Below are 24367 nucleotides of genomic sequence, written 5' to 3' on the forward strand. Positions count from 1 at the left end.
GGTATTGGCATAATAAATAAAACAAAACAGTATATATATAAAAAAAAGGGGATTAGAAATTATGCAAGTAATGTTACTTGATAGACTTCAATTCTATCTGCTTATTTCATAGCTGATTTATCCCCCTCCCCCCACCAAGGACCGCCTACTCTAGTACTGTAAGTACCTATCAAAAGCGTCTGTTGAAGACAGACAGGTAAAGTGGTGAAGGAGGTGAAACCCAAACTTCCTTAAAAGGAGCCACTCACCTGTCCTCTGGTTCTTCTCAAGCATGCTTCTCTTCCTCACACTCTTGCAAGCAGGGGAATGCGATGATAGATCTCACTTATATTATTAGAGAACAAGAGTTAAGCAAGTAACCTTAAGTTCTCTTTCAAATACTTGACAATTATTTTTTTATTTTTTATATATATAGTCACATAAACCAGATAGGTGTAGTAAAATGTGTTATTTTACAGGGTCAGCCATAGTAGTACACCACCCCTGGAGCAAATTAATGTTAAATTCCTTGCTCAAGTGCACATCGACAGATTTTTCAACTTGTTTGCGCGTGTATTCAAACCAACGACCTTTGTGTTTCTTGCCCAATGCTCTAAACGCTAGGCTACCTGCCACCCCAATTTCACTGCATCACTAGGGGGATATGGCCAACATCTGAATTGCAAAACATACTCCCCAAAGCCAGGGAAGTCCCAACATCAGCAACCCTCAGAGGTCCCGAAACTAAGGGAGTACTGCCCCAAAAAGTTGCAGAGACAACCCATTAAGGAAAAATCTCATAACAAAGTGAGGGTAAGCCCAATACAAGGTGCATACAGTCTCAACAAGAAAATAGCTTCAAGTGTTTTGTCTAAATACTCATGGATTCTAGTTCTAAAAGAATGGACGACCTGACCAGAGAGATCGAGGACCTGAAGAATAGTTTGCGTTTTCTCAGGGTCAGCTCGATGAGTTGGAACAGGAGAACGGCAAGAAGACAGCAATCTGTAAGTCATTGATAAAGGACATCAGTTCTGTGTATGAATCCATGATAGCAATGATTGTCTCGAGGGACAATCAAGGCGGAACAACATGGTTGTGGACGGAATTGCAGAATCTCCACATGAGACCTGGATGGATTCTGAGGACAAAGTGAGGGAAATGATGTCTGAGAAATTGAAGATGGACCACAGGAAGATTGAGGTGGAGCATGCCCACAGGACTGGAAAACCCACCACCGTGATAGGCCCAGGCCGATAGTGGTCAAGTTCCTGAGGTTCAAGGACAAGGTAGCTGTTCTGGAAAGAGCAAAAAACTTGAGAGGAACGTATATCTTCCTCAACGAGGACTATCCTGAAGCTGTGCGCCAGAAGAGGAAAGAACTGATCCCAGCCATGAAAGCTGCCAGAGTGCATGGAGACATTGCTTGCATCTGTTATGACTCATTATCCACCCTCCCTCCCAGAAGCCTGGAAGGGGTGAGAGAGCCAAGCCTATGGTTTCAGAGCTCCAGCCCTGCAGCACACACACACACACACACACACACACACACACACACACACACACACACACACACACACACACACACACACACACACACACACACACACACACACACACACACACACACACACACACACACACACACACACACACCAATTGATTAATGGACAGCTGAAGGTGTATGTTTATCTCTTGCTTTGTTTGCTCTTTTCAGTTTTATGTCTATCTCTGATAAGCTACACAGGAAAGTGCTAAAAATAGCCCATATTAATATATGTAGCCTTAGAAATAAGGTTCATGAAATCCATAACTTGTTAACATCAGATAACATTCATATATTAGCCATTTACGAGACTCACTTAGATAATTAATTTGATGATACATCAGTAGCAATACAAGGATATAACATCTATAGAAGAGACAGAAATTATTTTGGGGGAGGTGTTGCTGTATATATTCAGAGCCATATCCCTGTAATGCTTAGAGAAGATCTTAAGTCAAGTGTTATTGAAGTGTTGTGGTTGCAGCTTCACTTGGCACATCTAAAGCCTTTTCTTTTAGGTTATTGCTATAGGCCACCAAGTGCTAACAGTCAGTATCTAAATAATATGTGTGAAATGCTTAATAGTGTATGTGATGTAAACAGAGAGGTCTACTTTCTTGTGGACCTGAATATTGACTGGTTTTCATCAAGCTGTGCATTTCATTTTATTCGGGTTATTAATCAACCTACCAGGGTGTTTACAAACACTACAGGAACAAGATCATCTACATGTATCAGTCACATTTTTACTAATGCTGTAGAACTTTGTTCTAAAGATGTATCCGTACCCATTGGATGCAATGATCACAATATAGTGGCTATATCCAGGAAAGCCAAAGTTCCAACAGCTGGGCCTAAAATAGTGTATAAGAGATCATACAAAAGATTTTGTTGTTACTCTTAGGTGGATGATGTTAAAAATATGTGTTGGTCTGATGTGATTAATGAGGAGCATCCAGATGCTGCACTTTACACAATTTATGCAATTGCTTCTTCCAATTATTGATAAACATGCACCTGTCAAGAAACTGACTGTTAGAACTGTTAAAGCACCATGGATTGATGAGGAATTGAAAAACTGTATGGTTGGAAGAGATGGGGCAAAAGGCTGCTGCTTTTGCAACAGCTAATCGGGATCCTAATAAAATACCAAATACCAACTGAGATATGTTCCAAAAACAGTTCCAAATAGGTAAACTCATCAGAATATTGTCCCAAGAGAGAAGGGCCCACCCTCAGAAGAGGGTGGTTGCCCAATGAGAGAAGAGCATGCCACCCTTGCCCAAGCTCTCTTACAATCCAAGTAGATGCGAACCGCACGTACTGGACAACGACAGGGACACCTTTCCAGGGAAGGCGACAGGTGAAAAGCCATAGTCTCCTAAGGTGCAACAATGGGAGAAGAAAACAATTGACCTGAGCCTAAGATGGGGTTAGGTACATTAACTTGAAAAACCTCTGGGCAGACTGCAGGCGCAAACAGTGGCTGGTAGAGCACAGTCCAGACATACGCTTAGGGCAGTAGTAAAGCAAAAGTTGGAGGAATATTATATCTCCAAGCTTAAGCACAATAGACATGTCCCAGGACGAGCTAAAAGCTTAGCGACTGGGCGTAAGCAACATGCCCCCCTTAGAAACGACACAACAGTTATGGATGAACTATAACTGTCGAGGCCTTGGCAGGCAGAGAAAGATGAACCTTCTCTCCATCCAAAAGATCCCACAGGGAGTATAGGACCATGGAAAACAGAGTGTAGGAAGGAACAATCTGTATAGTCACACCACTTCTCCAGAAAAAATGTAACAACTGTAAAACAGAGCGTGCATAAGGGGCTGGCACTCTTTTCCAAGAGTCTTGGGCATGTCTCTTTTCCTACTCTCTTCCCCCCCCTTTTTTCTCTCATCGGCTATATCCGAAGGCTAAAGTGTCCTAGCCTGACGACTTATACTAAACTCTTCCCCTGCTCTATTGCTTGCTAAATACTTTAGTCTGAGACTGGCACTATTGAAGTCATTTATGGTGACGAGGGGCACGGGTGGTGTTGTACAAAACAAAGTCATCAGCGATTGGATTGTCTCTAACAAATCAGAATATCAAAGCCAATGACACATTTTCTAACTGCATCATCTGTGGATCTGTTACAAAGGGAAGCACAGCCGAGAGCTGCCCAGTGACACGAGTCTACCAGACAAGCTGAATAGCTTCTATGCTCGCTTCGAGGCAAATAACACTGAAAAATGCATGAGAGCATCAGCTGTTCCAGATGACTGTGGATCTGCAAATTAGAGTGGGTCTAGGGTTTTCGGGATAATGGTGTTGATGTGAGCCATGACCAGCCTTTCAAAGCACTTCATGGCTACAGCCATGAGGTTACCTTAGTGTTCTTAGGCAGGCCACCTTAGTGTTCTTGGGCACAGAGACTATGGTGGTCTGCTTAAAACATGTTGGTATTACAGACTCGGACAGGGAGAGGTTGAAAATGTCAGTGAAGACACTTGTCAGTTGGTCAGCACCTGGTAATCCGTCGGGCTCTGCGTCCTTGTGAATGTTAACCTGTTTAAAGGTCTTACTCACATCGGCTGCTTAGAGCATGATCACACAGTCATCTGGAACAGCTGATGCTCTCATGCATTTTTCAGTGTTATTTGCCTCGAAGCGAGCATAGAAGTTATTCAGCTTGTCTGGTAGACTCGTGTCACTGGGCAGCTCTCGGCTGTGCTTCCCTTTGTAGTCTGTAATGGTTTGCAAGCCCTGCCACATCCGACGAGAATCGGAGCCGGTGTAGTACGATACAATCTTAGTCCTGTATTGACGCTTTGCCTGTTTGATGGTTCGTCGGAGGTCATAGCGGGATTTCTTATAAGCTTCCAGGCTAGAGTCCTGCTCCTTGAAAACCGCATAGTTTTTTTTTACCCCCTTTTTCGATCTTGTTTAGTTTCTGCAACTCCCCAACCGTCTTGGGAGGCAAAGGTCGAGTCATGCGTCCTCTGAAACATGACCTGCCATACCACGCTTCTTAACACCCGCCCGCTTAACCTGGAAGGCAGCCGCAGCAATGTGTCAGAGGAAACACTGTTCACCTGACTGAGTTCAACTCTACATCGGTTGTAAAGCAGATTAACGTGCTTAATTATAAGAAGTTATTTGGCAACGTCAGTTGTGATACAAACCTTATCAAAACATATAGGCCTATGGTCTAGGCTACATGAGTTGTGCGACTGAGATTTGAAAAAGCCTAAAAAAAAGTGATGCTCTGTTTCTTGCCGTACTGCACACGCTGGGCATCATTCACAAGTGATAGGCTAATATTGTCTACCATCAGACTATTCTTAATTTAATCTTGTCTTTACATACGCTTTCAATTTCATGCCAGTAGGCTATACTCCTTTTGTAAAACGAAGCAATGTGTTTAATATTGTGCAACATTTTGAAACTATATTAATGTTTTTGGCTCATATCGATGCTGCATAGTGTCACGAGCGTTGGTTGAATTAATGGACCAAGGCGCTCGCAGGCAACTATACATAGACAAGATCCCACAAAAACCCAGTGGGAAAAGGCTGCCTAAATATGATCCCCAATAAGAGACAACAATAGACAGCTGCCTCTGATTGGGAACCATACCAGGTCAACATAGAAATTAAAAACTAGACTACCCACCCTAGTCACACCTTGACCTAACCAAAATAGAGAATAAAAAGGATATCTAAGGTCAGGGCGTGACACATAGACCATTTTCAAAATGAGAAGTTGCTTTTTAGGGACAGGCACTCTTTAAGGATGTCGTGGTAATTTCCTGTATTACTAAACATTGAGAGAGCAAACCACACACAAGTCAGAGTTATATTATAAAGTCCATCTTTAATTATATATGAGCTTCACCATAGCCCTGTGACTCTCAGATCAATTCAGTGTCTATAAATGAATTCTCTGAGAGTGCTTACAAAACAATTCTTAGTATCATTTATAGCCAAGACACACCCCTCTCAACTCACATGACGAATAAGAGATCTTAGGAACATTACAAAGGAATACTATTAATTGAGAGAGAGGAGTATCTCCTAGCCAGACAGCATTAGCTTTAAATTATTGTTCAGTTCTTTAGACGAGATTCTAATCTCCTTCTTGGTACCACTTAGGACCAAAACATTACCTCATCCAATGGCATATATCAATTGTCAACTCCCATCTCAAATTCACCCCCCCCTGGACAAGATCAGAAAAGACAGTGAGCCTCTTAGGTCATATACTAGGTCAAGATAAGGGCAACCTCAGAAGGGACATACAATGGTTCCAGACACTGCCATACTCCTCCCCCCAATGGGAAAAGTAGGGAGTGACTGGTGTACAGACATTGTGGAGCTCTTCACATGGTTTAACAGATACCCTCACATATGAAGACAATCCTGACCTCTCCCCTCTCTGGGCCCCAAGTGACTTTTCCCTGGAGAAGAGAGAGGAAAATGCAACTGCCAACAGTATCATCCAAAAGAAGACATTCTAATGACAAAAATAAGATAAAACATCTTATTTATCTTTGTTACCTAACTAATTCTGATTCAGCCACGACAAGGAAGTGAGACATATACCGCTCTACCTGTCTGTCTCCAACAGATGATTTTGATAGGTACTTCTAAGAGTAGGTGGTCCTTAGCGAACCCCATAGTGATACATCAAAACCAGTATTTGAAAAAGTCCTAAAGAGACTCCATGTAGAGATAGAAGTACTGTCGGTGCTGAAGCTCTGGCTGGCCAGGGCTGGGTTTCCCAAAAGCATTGTAGCTCTAAAATACTCTAAATTCCATTTAAACAAAATAGATGAAAGATGATCTTAGTGCTACAGTACAAGTCCAGCATCCCAGAGTCACCTCTTCACTATTGACATTGAGACTGGTGTTTTGCGGGTATTATTTAATGAAGCTGCCAGTTGAGGACTTGTGAGGCATCTGTTTCTCAAACTAGACACTCTAATGTACTTGTCCTCTAGCTCAGTTGTGCACCAGGGCCTCCCACTCTTTCTATTCTGGTTAGGGCCAGTTTGCTCTGTTCTGTGAAGGGAGTAGGACACAGCGTTGCATGAGATCTTCAGTTTCTTGGCAATTTCTCTCATGGAATAGCCTTAATTTCCCAGAACAAGAATAGACTGAAGAGTTTCAGGAGAAAGGTCTTTGTTTCTGACCATTTTGAGCCTGTAATCGAACCCACAAATGTTGATGCTCCAGATACTCAACTAGTCTAAAGAAGGCCAGTTTTATTGTTTCTTTAATCAGTACAACAGTTTTCAGCTGTGCTAACATAATTGCAAAAGGGTTTTCTAATGATCAGTTAGCCTTTTAAAATTATTTCTTGGATTAGCTAACATAACATGCCATTGGAACAAAGGAGTGATGGTTGCTGATAATGGGCCGCTGTACGCCTATATAGATATTCCATAAAAAATATGCTGTTTCGAGCTACAATAGTCATCTACAACATTAACAATGTCTACACTGTATTTCGGATCAATTTGATGTTATTTTAATGCACAAAAAATGTGCTTTTCTTTAAAAAACATGGACATTTCTAAGTGACCCCAAACTTTTGAATGGTAGTGTACATGTTAGATGTAACATATCTGTGTCTGTGTGTCTACAACTGTGCCTCCTCTGCTCCTCATAGATTGAAGCTGAGGTTTCAGAGTCTTCAGACCCCCATCATATGTTACTTGGAATCACCCCAACCAATCAATTCAGTGCGTTGAATCATTTATGAGTGTTTTTAATTGACAGCTGGCAATATGGGAGACTGTGGGGAGGAGTGGAATGTCAGAGTGAATTGACATTCTGTTGGATCTACCTTTTGAAAGGGAGGGTTCCATGGGTTTTATTCATATAATTTATTAACATTCTATGAGAGATTATAATCATAGCCTAGAGTGTCATGGGAATCTAATGACCTATTCATTAGAGGGAAAAAAATGGAATTACTGCCAATATGAGTATGTTGAACATTCTGAATCTATTTAATCCACAAAACCAACATGGATGGAAAATCTATGTATTTCTCTGGGATGAATTAAACACGAGCCACTACAGTGATCTTTACCCTCCATAGTTCTGGGAAAGGGAAAGTGTGAATCATCCAATGTATGCTGTTTATCATCATGGCGGCAAATGTAGTGTGTGTGTGTGTGTTTGTGCGTGCATGTGTCTACAGAGGGGTTTGTTGGGCACATGCTTCCACTGCTGATCCTAGATGTGGATCATGTGAGTTGAACGAGGCTGCATCCTTCCCTGCTGCTCTCTCACTCACTAAACACACACACACACAGCTGATTGCAGGTCAGTGCTCAACAAGTGATAAGATCTGTTGGGTCCTGATGACATTCAAATCAAATCAAGTCAAACCATATTTGTCACATGCACCGAATACAACACCTTACAGTGAAATGGTTACTTACAAGCCCTTAGCTAACAATGCAGTTTGAAGAAAAATAAGTGTTAACTAAAAAATAGATACAAATTAAATGAATAAAAGTAACAAATAATTAGAGTAGCAGTAAAATAACAATAGCGAGGCTATATGCAGGGGATACCGGTACCGCCTTAAGGTGCAGAGGCAATGTGTTAGTCGAGGTAATTGAGGTAATATTTACAGTTAGGTAGAGTTAGGGTGACTATGCATGGATAATAAACAGAGTGTAGCAGCGGCGTAAAAGAGGGGGGAGGGGGCCATGCACATAGTCTGGATAGCCAGTTGATTAGCTGTTCAGGAGTCTTATGGCTTGAGGGTAGAAGCTGTTAAGAAGCCTTTTGGACCTAGACTTGGCGCTCCAATACCGCTTGCCGTGCGGTAGCAGCGAGAACAGTCTATGACTAGGGTGGCTGGAGTCTTTGACAATTTTTAGGGCCTTTCTCTGACACCGCCTGGTATAGAGATCCTGGATGGCAGGAAGCTTGGCCCCAGTGGGACGTATGCACTACCCTCTCTAGTGCCTTGCGGTTGGAGGCCGAGCAGTTGCCATACCAGGCAGTGATGCAACCAGTCAGGATGCTCTTGATGGTGCAGCAGTATATCTTTTTGAGGAGCTGAGGACCCATGCCAAAGCTTTTCAGTCTCCTGAGGGGGAATAGGCTTTGTCATGCCCTCTTCACAACTGTCTTGGTGTGTTTGGACCATGATAGTTTGTTGGTGATGTAGACACTAAGGAACTTGAAGCCCTCAACCTGCTCCACTACAGCCCTGTCGATGAGAATGGGGGCGTGCTTGGTCCTCCTTTTCCTGTAGTCCACAATCATCTCCTTTGTCTTGATCACATTGAGGGAAAGGTTGTTGTCCTGGCACCACACTGCCAGGTCTCTGACCTCTTCCATATAGGCTGTCTCATCGTTGTCGCGGATCAGGCCTACCACTGTTGTGTCATCGGCAAACTTAATGATGGCGTTGGGAGTCATGCCTGGCCATGTAGTCATGAGTGAACAGGGAGTACAGGAGGGGACTGATCACGCACCCATGAGGGGCCCCCGTGTTGAGGATCAGCATGGCGGATGTGTTGTTACCTACCCTTACCACCTGAGGGCAGTCCGTCAGGAAGTCCAGGATCCAGTTGCAGAGGGAGGTGTTTAGTCCCAGGGTCCTTAGCTTATTTATGAGCTTTGAGGGCACTGTGGTGTTGAGCTGTAGTCAATGAATAGCGTTCTCACATAGGTGTTTCTTTTGTTCAGGTGGGAAAAGGCAGTGTGGAGTGCAATAGGAATTGGATCATCTGTGGATCTGTTGGGGCAGTATGCAAATTGGAGTGGGACTAGTGTTTCTGGGATGGTGTTGCTGTGAGCCATGACCAGCCTTTCAAAGCACTTTCAAAGCACGGCTACAGACGTGAGTGCTACGGGTCGGTAGTCATTTAGGCAGGTTACCTTAGTGTTCTTGGGCACAGGGACTCTGGTGGTCTGCTTGAAACATGTTGGTATTACAGACTCGGTCAGGGACAGGTTGAAAATGTCAGTGAAGACACTTGCCAGTTGGTCAGCGCAAGTACCTCCTGGTAATCTGGCCTTGTGAATGTTGACCTGTTTAAAGGTCTTACTCACATCGACTGCGGAGAGCGTGATCACACAGTCGTCCGGAACAGCTGAGGCTCTCATGTATGTTTCAGTGTTACTTTCCTCGAGGCGAGCATAGAAGTAATTTAGCTTGTCTGGTAGTCTTGTGTCACTGGGCAGCTCGCGGCTGTGTTTCCTTTGTAGTCTGTAATAGTGTGCAGGCCCTGTCACATCCGACAAGCGTCGGAGCCGGTGTAGTACGATTCAATATTAGTCCTGTATTGACGCTTTGCCTGTTTGATGGTTCGTCGGAGGTCATACCGGGATTTCTCATAAGCTTCCGGTTTAGAGTCCCGCTCCTTGAAAGTGTCAGCTCTACCCTTTAGCACCATGCGGATGTTGCCTGTAATCCATGGCTTCTGGTTGGGGTATGTACGTACAGTCACTGTGGGGACGACGTCATTGATGCACTTATTGAAAAAGCCAGTGACTGATGTGGTGTACTCCTCAATGCCATCAGAAGAATCCCGGAACTTATTCCAGGCTGTGCTAGAAATATAGTCCTACAGCTTAGCATCTGACCACTTTTTTATTGACCTAGTCACTGGTGCTTCCTGTTTTCGTTTTTGCTTGTAAGTAGGAATCAGGAGGATAGAATTATGGTCAGATTTGCCAAATGGAGGGCGAGGGAGAGATTTGTACGCGTCTCTGTGTGTGGTGTAAAGTTGGTCTTGAGGTTTCTTCCCTCTGGTTGCACATTTAACAGGCTGGTAGAAATGAGGTAGAACTGATTTAAGTTTCCCTGTATTAATATCCCTGGCCACTAGGAGTGCCACCTCTGGGTTAGCGTTTTCCTGTTTTCTTATGGCAGTATACAGCTCATTTAATGTGGTCCTAGTGCCAGCATCAGTTTGTGGTGGTAAATAGACAGCTAGGAAGAATATAGATTGGTAAATAGTGTGGTCTACTCTACCTCAGGCTAGCAAAACCTCAAGACTCCCTTGGATTTTGTGCACCAGCTGTTGTTTACAAATATATACAGACCACCACCCCTTGTCTTACCCCCTTGTCTTACCAGAGGCAGCTGTTCTATCCTGCCGAAAAAGCTTAAAACCCGCCAGCTGTATGTTATTCATGTTGTCGTTCAGCCATGACTCGGTGAAACATAAGATATTACAGTTTTTAAATATTCAGTTGGTAGGATATACGTGCTCGTAGTTCATCTGTTTTATTATCCAATCATTGTACGTTGGCTAATAGGACCGATGGTAAAGACAGATTACACACTCGCCGTCGGTTCCTTACAAGGCACCCAGACCTACATCCCCGATATCTCCATCTCTTTCTCCTGCGAATGACGGGGATGAGGGCCTTGTCGGGTGGCTGAAGTAAATCCTTTACGTCCAACTCGTTAAAGAAAAAAATCTTATTCCAGTACGGGGTGAGTAATCTCTGTCCTGATATCTAGAAGTGCTTTTCGGTCATAAGTTACAAATAACGCTAGAAAACAGACACAATAAATCCGTAAAATGGCAGCCATCTCCTCCGGCGCCATTATTCCTGCCTCCCACTGAATACAAATCAATGAATGAAGGGACTGGGAGAAGAGCTGTGAATATTCTGTGAATATTCTATCACTACTGTCCTCCCAGGCAATTTCTCAGAGAGAGTGCCCTTGTTCTCTAGCATGGGACTGTTAGGATCAGAATAAAATGAGAGGAGGGGTTCCCATGTTGTTTTCCACCCTTTTGATGTCACTACATGACTTTGCAATCTCCTATCAGTCAGTGTGTATAAAATGTTAAGTCTTAGTGCTCATTCACACGAAGCCACATGACAATGGAGAAGGAAGACATGCCAGATTCACAATCCCAATATCTAGTAATTCTCTCTCTCTTGTGCCTTTTCTTTTCAGGAGTCTGTCTTCATGGGTCCATGATCACACCACAACTTGTCAGCACACTATATTTAACTTCGCAACAGCTAACTTAATTAATCCTTTATCAAAAAGAGCAACAAATTATTGAGCCCTGCCGTGTCCTGAGAAACAATTTAGTCAAGCTAATTAAATGTAGCTGTGTTGTACCTTGCTCTCAGTGAGTCATGCATCCTTTACCTCCCTACAACACCCAGCAAATTACATATTCACTGACCCAGTGCTTTCTTTGCTAGCTGGGAAAGGAGGAGAGGGAGAACTACTCAATTGTTGTTTGAAGCAGTGTTAATTAGCTCTTGTTGTAGTGTATTCTTCTCCTGCCTTTGGTTTGACGTGCATGGGTGCTGCCATTAACCACCAGTTTCTCACCTCTCTACAGGCCTGCTGGAAAGCAGCATGCGACTAAAGCCCCACGAGGCTCAAAACTACAGGAAGAAGGCATTGTGGGTGTCTTGGATCTCCATCGTGGTGACACTCATCCTGGCAGTGGCAGCCTTCAGTGAGTACATATCAGACAGATATCAGACAGAACAGAAGACCAAATCTAACTCTTGTTCATAAATATTGTAGAACATAATTATTTTGAAGCCTTCACAATGCACTGTGAAAAAAGAAAGCAGGCCTATGAACTACAATTTGGGAAGATACTCTTGCAATGCTGCCATTAATTGCTAGTCGCATCATGTCAAAAAGTTCACTTCATGATGACTCATTCCGTTTGGTGTCTTTTGGTGTTTAAATTCAAGAGATAAAGAAGAGAGAGATTGTCTCTTCAGGTTCAAAGCACACTAGGGAATTCCATTCCAACTCCCTGTTACAAGTCACTCTAGGGCCCTTGAACTTTCCTGTGACCTTTGACACCATGAAAAGGGGCCAGGATTGTCTTTATGGTGTGGTGCATTCACTTGGCAGGTTTGACTTTTAAATGTCTCTGTGAAAGGCAGCGGTGTCATCATGTAACCTTTTCAAGCTTTCATCCCAGGAGGATGTCTTTTGTCCTCTTTCAGGTGTAACTGTCTCTCACCTCAGTGTTTTAAATTACAGTTGCAGTGCCTTAAACGACCTTGCGTGACTCAAAGTACAGCTTACTGTTGCTAGCTGCGAACAGCTGTGGCTCAGAATCAACATTTTGTTTCCTTTCATAAGCCAGCTTTTGATTGTACGAAGTAGTTGCACAAAGTGGAGCATATTTAAACTGGCTCAGTCATAACTGTCTGCAAACTCAACAGAAAAATAGAATATAAAGCGTTGGAGTAGACAAAATCAAATCAAATTGTATTGGTCACATACACATATTTAGCAGATGTTGTGGGTGTTGCGAAATGCTTGTGTACCTAGCTCCAACAGTGAAGTAGTGTCTAAAAATTCCCAACACTACACACCAATCTAAAAGTAAAAGATTGGTATTAAGTGGGGCGGCAGGGTAGCCTGCCTTGCCTAGTTAAATAAAGATAAAATAAAACGAATATATAAATATTAGGATGATCAATGTCGGAGTTGCATGGACTAAAATACTTCAGAATAGAAGTATATATATACAGTATATACAGTATACAGTATATACATATGAAATTAGTAAAGCAGTATGTAAACATTATTAAAGTGACTAGTGTGCCTTTATTAAAGTGATCAGGGATTCCATGTCTATGTATATAGGTCAGCAGCACTTAATGATGACAGAAGTGAGTGCTACGGAGCGATAGTCATTTAGTTCAGTTACCTTTGCTTTCTTGTGTACAGGAACAATTGTGGACATCTTGAAGTAAGTGGGGACAGCAGACGATGTGCCCTTGAGCAAGGCCCTTCACTCTAATAGGAAATTCAGATCTATCCAAATAGCTTGATTGTCCACATGGTAATGAGTATCTACAGTGGAATAAACTTAATGTATATTCTAATGTTGCACCTTCCAGAATAGTGGCGTTTGTTTTATTTTTTTTTATTTTTTTATTTCACCTTTATTTCATTTAACCAGGTAGGCCAGTTGAGAAAAAGTTCTCATTTATAACTGCGACCTGGCCAAGATAAAGCAAAGCAGTGCGACAAAAACAACACAGCGTTACACATTGGATAAACAAACAGTCAATAACACAATAGAAGAATCTGTATACAGTGTGTGCAAATGAAGTAAGGAGGTAAGGCAATAAATAGGTCAATAGTGGCGAAGTAATTACAATTTAGCAATTAACACAGAAAATCCTGGTGTACAAAAGAGCAGAAAAACCAAAACAACTATGCGGATGAGGTAGGTAGGTGCGTGGGCTATTTACAGATGAGCTGTGGAGAGTTGCAGCGATCGGTAAGCTGCTCTGACAGCTGATGCCTAAAGTTAGTGAGGGAGATATGTCTCCAACTTCAGTGATTTTTGCAATTCGTTCCAGTCATTGGCAGCAGAAAACTGGAAGGAAAGGCGGCCAAAGGGTGTGTTGGCTTTGGGGATGACCAGTGAAATATACCTGCTGGAGCGCATGCAGGTAAAGACTTATAGATGACCTGGAGCCAGTGGGTTTTGCGACGAATATGTAGCGAGGACCAGCCAACAAGAGCATACAGGTCGCAGTGGTGGGTAGTATATGGGGCTTTGGTGACAAAACGAATGGCACTGTGATGGACTGCATCCAATTTGCTGAGTAGAGTGTTGGAGGCTATATCGCCGAAGTCAAGGATCGGTAGGATAGTCAGTTTTACGAGGGTATGTTTGGCAGCATGAGTGAAGGAGACTTTGTTACGAAATAGGAAGACGATTCTAGATTTAATTTTGGATTGGAGATGCTTAATGTGAGTCTGGAAGGAGAGTTTACAGTCTACCCAGACACCTAGGTATTTATAGTTGTCCACATATTTAGAACCGTCCAGAGTAGTGATGCTAGTCGGGCGGGCAGGTGCGGGCAGTGAAGAGCATGCATTTAGTTTTACTAGAATTTAAGAACAGTTGGAGGCCATGGAAGGAGTGTTATATGGCATTGAAGCTCGTTTGGAGGTTTGTTAACAGAATGACACTTGACAATTACATGTAAATGAGGCAATGTCTCATCTGTTAGACAAACGGTAGGCAATTTGTGGTTGTTAGTAGTAGTGGTCCTCTGTAGCTCAGTTGGTAGAGCACGGCACTTGCAATGCCAGGATAGTGGCTTTCAGTTCCAGGGACCACCTGTATATGAACTGTATGCATGCATAACTGTAAGTCGCTTTGGAAAAACGTGTCTGCTAAATGGCATGTTTTATACTGAACAAAAATATACATGCAACAATTTCAAAGATTTTACTCTGTTACAGTTCATATAAGGAAATCAGTCAATTGAAATGTTTTTTTAGGCTCTAATCTATGGATCTCACATGACTGGGAATACAGATATGCATCTGTTAGTCACAGATATCTTTACAAAAAAAAGGTAGGGGTGTGGATCACAAAACCAGTCAGTATCTGGTGTGACCATTTGCCTCATGCAGCACGACACATCTTCTTCACATAAAGCTTATGGGAATGTTGTTCCACTCCTCTTCAATGGCTTTGCCAAGTTGTTGGATATTGGCAGGAACTGGAACACGCTGTTGTACACATCGATCCAGAGCATCCCAAACATGCTCAATGGCTAAAATGTCTGCTGAGTATGCATGCCATGGAAGAACTGGGACATTTTCAGCTTCCAGGAATTGTATACAGATCCTTGTGACATGGGGCTGTGCATTATCATGCTGAAACATGAGGTGATGGCGGTGGATGAATGGCACGACAAAGGGCCTCAGGATCTCGTCACGGTATCTCTGTGCATTCAAATTGCCATTGAAAAAATGCAATTGTGTTCTTTGTCCGTAGCTTATTCCTGCCCATAACCCCACCGCCACCATGGGGCACTCTGTTCACAACATTGACATCAGCAAACCGCTTTCCCAGAACAAGGTGCATCTGTTTAATGATCATGCTGTTTAATCGGCTTCTTGATATGCCACACTTGTCAGGTGGATGGATTATCTTGGCAAAGGAGAAATGCTCACTAACTGGGATGTAACCAGATTTGTGCACAACATTTTGGAGAACTAAGGAATCTTTTATTTTAGCTCATGAAACATGGGACCAACACTTTACATGTTGCATTTATATTTTTGTTCAGTGTATATAACCATATCTCTGTGGGATTGTGTGATGCCTGATGCCTGAATGTGTTTTAATTATTGTGCCTGCTCTATCTACAGTAGTCAATGTCTTCGAAGGTTAAATACGGTGTATTACTGTTCTGCCTGCCTGCTGAGAGAGCACTGTATAATAGCAAAGCTGCTTCATATTCAAAGACGGGTTTCTTCACAACAAGCTGATTTCAGAAAGCCTACAGCCCTGTTAGGGATTGTCTGAAGATTCTGGATGGTGACAAATGGTGTGCTGCTCGATTAATCTGTCCCTCTGTCTGGTTCCATTTGTTGCTATGTGAGGAGGGACAGAGAGAGATGGATAGAGAGAGAGAAAGCGGGAGAGATGGGGAGAGAGAGAGAGGAGGATGAATAAAGCACATCAGTGCAATCTCTGTTATGGGTGGTCCAAATTATTCCCATCTGAATGTGGAGCGAGCTAATTTGGCTGAGAAAACAGTCGCTCCCTCCTCTTAACCGTCTCTCACAGCAGTAATTGGCTTGGTTTTAACCCAGTTATAGTCTGAACACAAGTTAAAAATAAACACTCAATGATTCTGGCTATTGAATCGGGCCAGCATCATACCACCCTGCATCCCACTGCAGACTTTCCTCTGAAGCTAAGCAAGGATGGTCCTGGTCTGCCCCTGGATGGGATACCAGATGCTGCTGGAAGTGGTGTTGGAGAGCCAGTAGGAAGTACACTTTCCTCTGGTCTAAAGAAATATCCCAATGCCCCTGGGCAGTGATTGGGGACAGAGGGTGTCCCACGTTAGACGGTTGTTCTGACTCTCTGTGGTCACTAAAGATCCCATGACAATTGTCATAAGAGTAGGGGTGTTAACTCCGGTGTCCTGGCTAAATTCCCCATCTGTCCCTCATATCATCATGGCCACCTAATCATCCCCAGCTTCCAATTGGCTCATTCATCCCCCCTCCGCTCCCCTGGAACTATTCCTCAGGTCGTTGCTGTAAATATGTATGTTTTCTCAGTCAATTTACCTGGTAAAGTAAGGTTTGAATTAAATTGGCTATCCAGTTCACATTAAACAGATTCTCCGGTACTTTTATATACTTTTTAGCCAGTAGTTCTGAAAGTAGCGCCCACAAGCCAAAAGTGGTCTCCTAAAATTGCGTACTACATCACATATGTGCAGATAATGTGCACCAAGTCATTGCTCTCTCTCTCCCTCTGTCGTGTGTGATTCTTGGCTGGAACTTGAATTGCTAGGGGGCTGGCCCATGTAGGGGGAAATGTAGGGGAAATGGTGCAGCACCTCTTCCAGAAAACAGTTGCTTTCAAACTAGGGATGTCTTGGCTAATTGAGGTAAGACAGTAATTCTGCTCATAGATTATGCATGTATGAACTACACATTGAGACATTCACCCCAAAGTGGTTTAAAAAATACTTAGTAGTCCCAGAGCATGTCTTTAAGATAACTTTGTGCATATAAGGGACATTCTCTTGCAGGTACTAAAACAGTTAAATGTGGTAGCTAGTGCAGGCAAATGTTCACAGGAATCTATATGTTGTGTACTGGACATCAGATCTGAAGAATTAATTATCTTATTTGAGACCACTTATGTCGTAGAGGTAGCCCTTTAACTAGAATCATTGGCCTTCGACTTGGTGCTGTGTTGTCCTATGTTGCCCCTAGACCTACAGCTTTCCCCTTGGTTTTAAATAAAACATTAGCTGGCTTTCACAAACCGCTGTGCCGCCAGGCTTAGTACACTTCGCTTCCTCCTTCTCCGTTCCCTCTGTTTTCGAATCAACTTCAAATCTAATCATTTCAGCCAAAGTGCAGCATCAAAATTGCTTTTAGAGCACAGGAGTATAAGGGAATGAATACATTCACATCTTTAGAAGATACTGTTCATATTCCATTCGTATAAAATGATATTGTCATATAATATTCTGTTCTTTGAAGTGGATGAGGCATACAGTGCCTTCAGAAAACATTTGTATAAAAAAATATAATGTCAAATAAAACAGTCATATATCTTGATTAGATAATTATTCAATAAAAGTCAATAAATGTTGGAATCACTTTGAGTCTTTCTGGGTAAGTCTTTAAGAGCTTTCCGCACCTTGATTGTTCAACATTTTCCCATTATTCTTTTCAAAATTCTTCAAGCTCTGTCAAATTGGTTGTTGATCATTGCCAGACAACCATTTTCAGGCCTTGCCAAGGATTTTCAAGCAGAAGTTTAAGTCAAAACTGTAACTCTGCCACTCAGAAACATTCAATGTCTTCTTGGTAAGCAACTCCAGTGTAGATTTGGCCTTGTGTTTTAGGTTATTGTCGTGCGGAAAGGTGAATTCATCTCCCAGTGTCTGGTGGAAAGTAGACTGAACCAGGTTTTCCTCTAGGGTTTTTGCATGTGCTTAACTCCATTCCGTTTCTTTTTTATCCTTGCTGATTACAATAACATGATGCAGCAACCACTATGCTTGAAAATATGGAGAGTGGTACTCAGTAATGTGTTGTATTGGTTTTGCCCCAAACATAACACTTGGTATTCAGAAGAAAAGGTTAATTGCTTTGCCATATTTTTTGCAGTATTACTTTAGTGCCTTGTTGCAAACAGGATACATGTTTTGGAATATTTGTATTCTGTAGAAGCGTCCTTCTTTTCACTCTGTTATTTATGTTAGTATTGTGGAGTAACTACAATGTTGTTGATCCATCATCAGGTTTCTCCTATCACAGCCATTAAACTCTGTATCTGTTTTAAGGTCACCTTTCACCTCGTGGTGAAATCCCTGAGTGGTGTCCTTCCTCTCTGGAAACTGAGTTAGGGAGGACGCCTGTATTTTTGTAGTGACTGGGTATATTGATACACCACCCAAAGTGTAATTAATAACTTTACTATGTTCAAAGGGATATTTAATGTCTGCTTTAATTATTTTACCCATATACCAATTGGTTCCCTTCTTTGCGAGGCATTGGAAAACCTCCCTGGTCTTTGTGATTGTATCTGTGTTTGAAATTCACTGCTCGACTGAGGGACCTTACATATAATTATATGTCTGGAGTACAGAGATGAGGTAGTCATTCAAAAATCATGTTAAATTATTATTGCACACAGAGCTAGTCCATGCAACATATTATGTGACTTGTTCTCAACATTTTTACTCCTGAACTTGTTTTCCATAACAAAGAGTTTGAATACTTATTGACTCAAGACACTTCAGCTTTTCATTTTTTATTAATATGTAAAACATTTTACATGATGTGGTATTGTGTGTAGGCCAGTGACACAAAAGTTCAATTTAATCCATTTGAAATTCAGGCTGTAACTCAACAAAATGTGAAAAAAGTCGAGGGGTGTGAATGCTTTCTGAAGGTCCTGTATATTTTAATCTAATGTTATTTAGGTTTGTTTCCAACAATAAAGCTGTACATTCCATGGTGAAATTACAATGTGGTGTTGTGAAAAGATTAAACCTTGTTCGAACATAAATGTACCTGAGGTCATTACTCACACAGTATTCAGGAATTTGACAATGACTGGTCCCAGATTCCATGCCAAATACCATAGGAGTTGGTAAAACAGCACAGAGAGATCTGGGACAAGGCGTTGGAATGTGAGTGACACTTGGAAGGAAAGCTTCACTATAGTTGCTGGGCAGCTGAACATGACAGATGGGTGGAAAAGCCACATTACAATGGATGGCAGTCCACCCCCATTCTGTCTGAAAGCTCTGCTAAACTGTTGGTGAATATCTGTGTCTAAATGGTACCCTTTTCCTACATGGCTCTGGTCAAAAATAGTGCACTATATACATGTAGGGAATAGGGTCCCTATTGGGACTCACTCAAAATATTTTTTTTGAGAGACAGACAGATGTACAGGAGTCTGGAGGGAATACAATAAATAATTTGTAGCTTTGAAAACACCCAGCAAAGGAAAACATTCTCACCGGCTCAGACAATCATCTTGTCACCTTTTGCTTGGTGGAAAACATGATTATTTATTCATTTGTTTTTCTTTCCTGTTGGTAAATGTCAAAACAACAAGGAGAGATGGACAACAAGGCATGGTGAATAAAAATGGAATCCATTTGTGTCTATAATTAGAGGGGCCAATCAATGTGTGACATCAGGGTTAACATTTCAAAATGGTTTGATATACATTTAAATTTGATTTTCTTGCAGCTTCACATGTGCAGTTACATGAATACAATTCTAGGTAGGCACAATGAGACCATAAATCCACCTAGCAACAACAAAACATCTACATGTCATTCAAAATGTCACAAGAAACATGTTTCTTTGTCATGCCTAGTTGCCAGGTCATTTTGTGCTTTAGTAAACGTCTCTATAATTTATAGCCATGCTAAACATTCCTGAATAATGAAAAAGATAAATAACAGCATTTCTATATGTTTTAATAGATGATATAATAATGGAATATAATACAATTATATAATACAAAAATCATTAACACCAATAATGAATTAACCAATAATGAAATCATTTTAATAAGTTAACTCTTCAAGCATTGTGTGTGTGTGAGTCTGTCTGAAAACTAGCCATCAAATTATTTCTTCCTCTGTCCTTCCTCCACTCCTTGTCTCTCCTTGAAAATGCATTGTAGCCTGAGGAGAAGGACCTTCACTCCTCACCCCCAAAGTGCTTTGAGAGGGATGAGGGGAATGGTGAAAAAAGGGGAGAATCTCAGTTGCATTTCCTCGCTGCCTTACATCCTCTTAAATCCATTGGATAAGAAGGTGAGAGGGGAAGGACCTCTAACATTCTCATCCAATCATTTTTGAGGAAAGAGGATGTGACGAATCAGGGAAATACAATAAAACATTATACCAAGCACAGAGGAAGTAAGTATTTGACAGCTATTATTGTATTATTGTATTTTGAAATCATCACTGTATGTCTAATGAATCCCTCCAAAATATTTGGCTCTTGAAATGCTCAGTCTGATCGTGTGGGTGTTATGAAACAAATTTGAAGATATTTACATACACAGCCCTGATTTGCTGATAGGAGTGTCTAGAGAGCCTACCCACTTACCCAGATGAACAGTCATTGGTGTTTTATAATCAGATCACATTGTGACGTCATGACGTTCCAGAAGGACAACCATCTCTGCAGCACTCCACCAATCAGGCCTTTATGGTAGAGTGGCCAGACAGAAGCATCTCCTCAGTAAAAGGCACATGACAGCCCGGTTGGAGTTTGAAAAAAAGGCACTTAAAGGACTCTCAGACCATGAGAAACAAGATTCTCTGGTCTGATGAAACCACGATTGATCTATTTGGCCTGAATGACAAGTGTCACGTCTGGAGGAAATCAGGCACCATCCCTACGGTGGAACATTTTGGTGGCAGCATCATGCTGTGGGGATGTTTTTCAGCGGCAGGGACTGGGAGACTAGTCAGGATTGAGGGAAAGATGAACGGAGAAAAGTACAGAGAGATCCTTGATGATAACCTGCTCCAGAGTGATCAGGACCTCAGACTGGGGCAAAGATTCACCTTCCAACAGGACAATGACCCTACGCAGGAGTGGCTTCAGGACAGGTCTCTGAATGTCCTTGAGTGGCCCAGCCAGAGCCCGGACTTGAACCCAATGGAACATCTCTGAAGAGACCTGAAAATAGCTGTGCAGTGACGCTCCCCTTACAACCTGACAGAGCTTGAGAAGATATGTAGAGAAGAATGGGAGAAACTCCCCAAACGCAGGTGTGCCAAGCTTATAGCGTCATACCCGAGAGGACTCGAGGATGTAATCGCTGCTAAAGGTGCTTCAACAAAGTACTGAGTAAATGTAAATGTGATATTTCAGAAGTTTTTTAAAATAAATTGGCAAAAATTTCTAGCAACCTGTTTTTGCTTTGTCATTATGGGGTATTGTATGTAGTGTAGATTGATGAGGGGAAAAAAAACCTTTTTAATCCATTTTAGAATAAGGCTTTAAACGTTTTCTTTGGGGGAAAAAGTCAAGGGGTCTGAATACCTTCCAAATGCACTGTATTTACAAACGATCAAAACGTACACAGATCACAATGTTGTTCATGGCTAATTATCTTGACCGCCATAACAACATAGACACAAATGTTCTGTCAATTCTCCAGATCAACATTAATTCCCGCACTTTGGCTGTTGTTCAATTGCGTGCAGTATTACACCCACTCTTTATCACTTGACTGTCATTCAGAAAATCCTTTCCTGAATTAGCTGATGTTGCGCGTTAATTTCCCCACGTAACTAAACAGCTATATCAAATGCGCATCAAACAACTATTACGCATAATTATTGAAGAACCCCATTAATGACCCTATCGATTTTTGTTTAATTCATCTTGTTAAACTTACTCTTTCTGTTAGAAGCATTCAATTTTGCAAGCCATACATTATTTTGGATATGTGTACCCATGAAAACTATTGTCACACTAACATAGAGAGATACGAAATGTTAGTAGGTTACAGTGCTCTTCCGAGATCTCCATAGAAATAAAGAGTCTGACAGCAACATTGGCATTCATTCATTGATGCCAAGGGAAACCAGGCACCCGTCTCTGTGTTTATTTTTCTTCAATTCGCAAGAGGTTGAATGCATCTCACCTGAGATGGCATCCGAGCGCCCCTCTGTCTCTGTATGTGTAGCCCATCTATCTGATACTGTCTGGTCAAAAAGAGTAAGATATTGTTGCTGCCCGTAGCATTGAATGCAAGGGAAGCCAGCGAGTATTTGGCCTCCCGTGATAAAAAATGTATAAAATAATAGCCAGTCAGCGTTGAGCTAAACTGAGCGAGCTCAACTGTGAATGGTCCTGGCACACCAAAAAAAGCGTAAAGGGAAGCCAATTTGACTTCACACCAATCACATCACATCACATCAAAAGCCAAATGTCATTGACAGAAAAACTTGAATTGTTGCATCTTGTAGTGTTGTACTCCAGTGTCCCTTTCCTAAATTAGCCATTTTTTGTTAAAACATTTTTTTTTTGGGGGGGGGGGGTTGGATCCGATTTAATATTGCAGATAGATTGTGGCTTCTGTCAATGTAATTGTCTGCATCATTTCCAACCCCCCATATATTATTTATATATAGTTTCACTTAATTCCCCGAACTGGCCAATGATGCCCCTTGCCTGAAAGGATGAAAGTTCAATATGTAGCTAGCTGTATTAGGCTAATGTTAACTAGCTGACTCATTGTTGCCAATGAAAGGAAGGTAGGCTAGCCAGCAAGCTAAAAAGCATGTACTAGGGTTGCCAACTGTCCCGTATTAGCCGGGATGCCCCTTATATTGGGCTAAATTGGTTTGTCCCATACGGGACCTCCATTGCCCCGTATATTCATCCAACCACAGTATAGAGTAAACTCGCCAATTCCTGCAAAGTAATTTCTGTTAATGTTCGGTCGGTTTGGCATATCAAGGAAATATGGATAAACATGCAAAAAAGAAAACACTGTGCAGCTACAACAAACAATGTGAGGCAAAAAAGAAGTGGGTTAAGCCCGTCAGTGGTGACTCAACGAAAGCTGTCTGTACTTTATTCATCGGGAATTCTCAATTGGCCATGAAGAGGAGAATGACCTAACTCAGCATGCATCCACAGAAAGGCACAAATCCACGCTAGCTAAAGGTGCTAGCAATATCGGTGCATTCTTCGTGACGTCTACTGCAGAAACGGACAAAATTGGAAAACACCTCCGTTTACCAGTTATTGAGCAGTGCCAACAATCACATTCTGAAAGCTAATTGCCCAGCCCACATAGCTCATAATGCCTGCAAGCACGCCTGCGATCAGCTGTCAGTGGATATTGAGACAATTGTTTTACAGATCTACAGCCACTTATCAGTATCTGCTTCCCGAAGAGAGGAATTGCGAGCATTTTTTTGCCTTTGTTGACATTGAGTGACGTGAAATTCTGCGACATGTTTGCACACGATGGCTCTCTCTTCATCCAGCTATCGATCGTCTCCAGCAAAGGTCTCTTGGGGAGACCTGTCCTGTGGCACTGAAGAGTATTTCTGAGTATGAAGAAAAAATGGAAGCTGCTGAGATTTATGTGATTTTTCCACAAAGTGGGTGTGTTTTCGACCAACTCGTAAAAAAGCTGGAGGAAACAACGCTCTGCGTCACAGATGTTTACAAGGAAGTCCAAAAGTTCAAAATGAATATGCTTCAGCTGAAACAGGACAGTTTTTTCCCGATACCTGACCAAGCAGCTGATGGACAAACAATTGTCAGCACAAAGGTCCAAGCAGCAACAGGACTTTGTGAAGTTCTATGACACTGTCATTACATACATTGACAAGTGGTTTGATTCCTCACCAGAACATGTAATGGTGAAACTGATCTGCCTCTATGAGGAGCTCTCCTTCACTGACCTGGAGCAGGTGGTGGTTGCCCTCAAAATGACAGAGACAGTCAGTATGGACCAACTCTATGAAGAGTTTTGTGCTAGCCGGGAGGAAATACAGAAAGCCAGACAGGATACCACAAAATCCACCAATGAGAAGTAGGTGGCAGTTTTCCATAACCTAGGGAAAGCCAACTTGGTCAACATGTTCAGGATTGTCTCATTTGTCCTCAGTGTGCCAGGCTCAAATGCCTTTGTAGAGGATTTTCTGTCTGATGACCATTAAATGGTCAGACTCAAGAAACAGATGCAGCACAGAGCTGATCAAAAATGAACTTCAAATATCTATGAACTGTGACTTGTCATGTAATGACTTCTCTCTGGCTATGCAAAAGGAGAAAGGACTGCTTGAATCAGTCAA

General features: G+C 42.0%; 1 protein-coding gene across 2 annotated transcripts in view; it reads left to right on the forward strand.

Annotated features, from left to right (window-relative positions):
- Positions 1-24367, forward strand: part of LOC109902686 (transmembrane protein 163) — an 81860-nt gene that overhangs the window by 4281 nt on the left and 53212 nt on the right. For both annotated transcript variants that reach the window (XM_031796244.1, XM_031796237.1), the window contains exon 2: positions 11863-11982. In XM_031796244.1, the coding sequence (XP_031652104.1) occupies positions 11863-11982 (120 nt within the window). The remainder of the gene's footprint in view (positions 1-11862; positions 11983-24367) is intronic.

The sequence above is a fragment of the Oncorhynchus kisutch genome, linkage group LG2, assembly GCF_002021735.2.
Source record: "Oncorhynchus kisutch isolate 150728-3 linkage group LG2, Okis_V2, whole genome shotgun sequence".
NCBI lineage: Eukaryota > Metazoa > Chordata > Actinopteri > Salmoniformes > Salmonidae > Oncorhynchus > Oncorhynchus kisutch.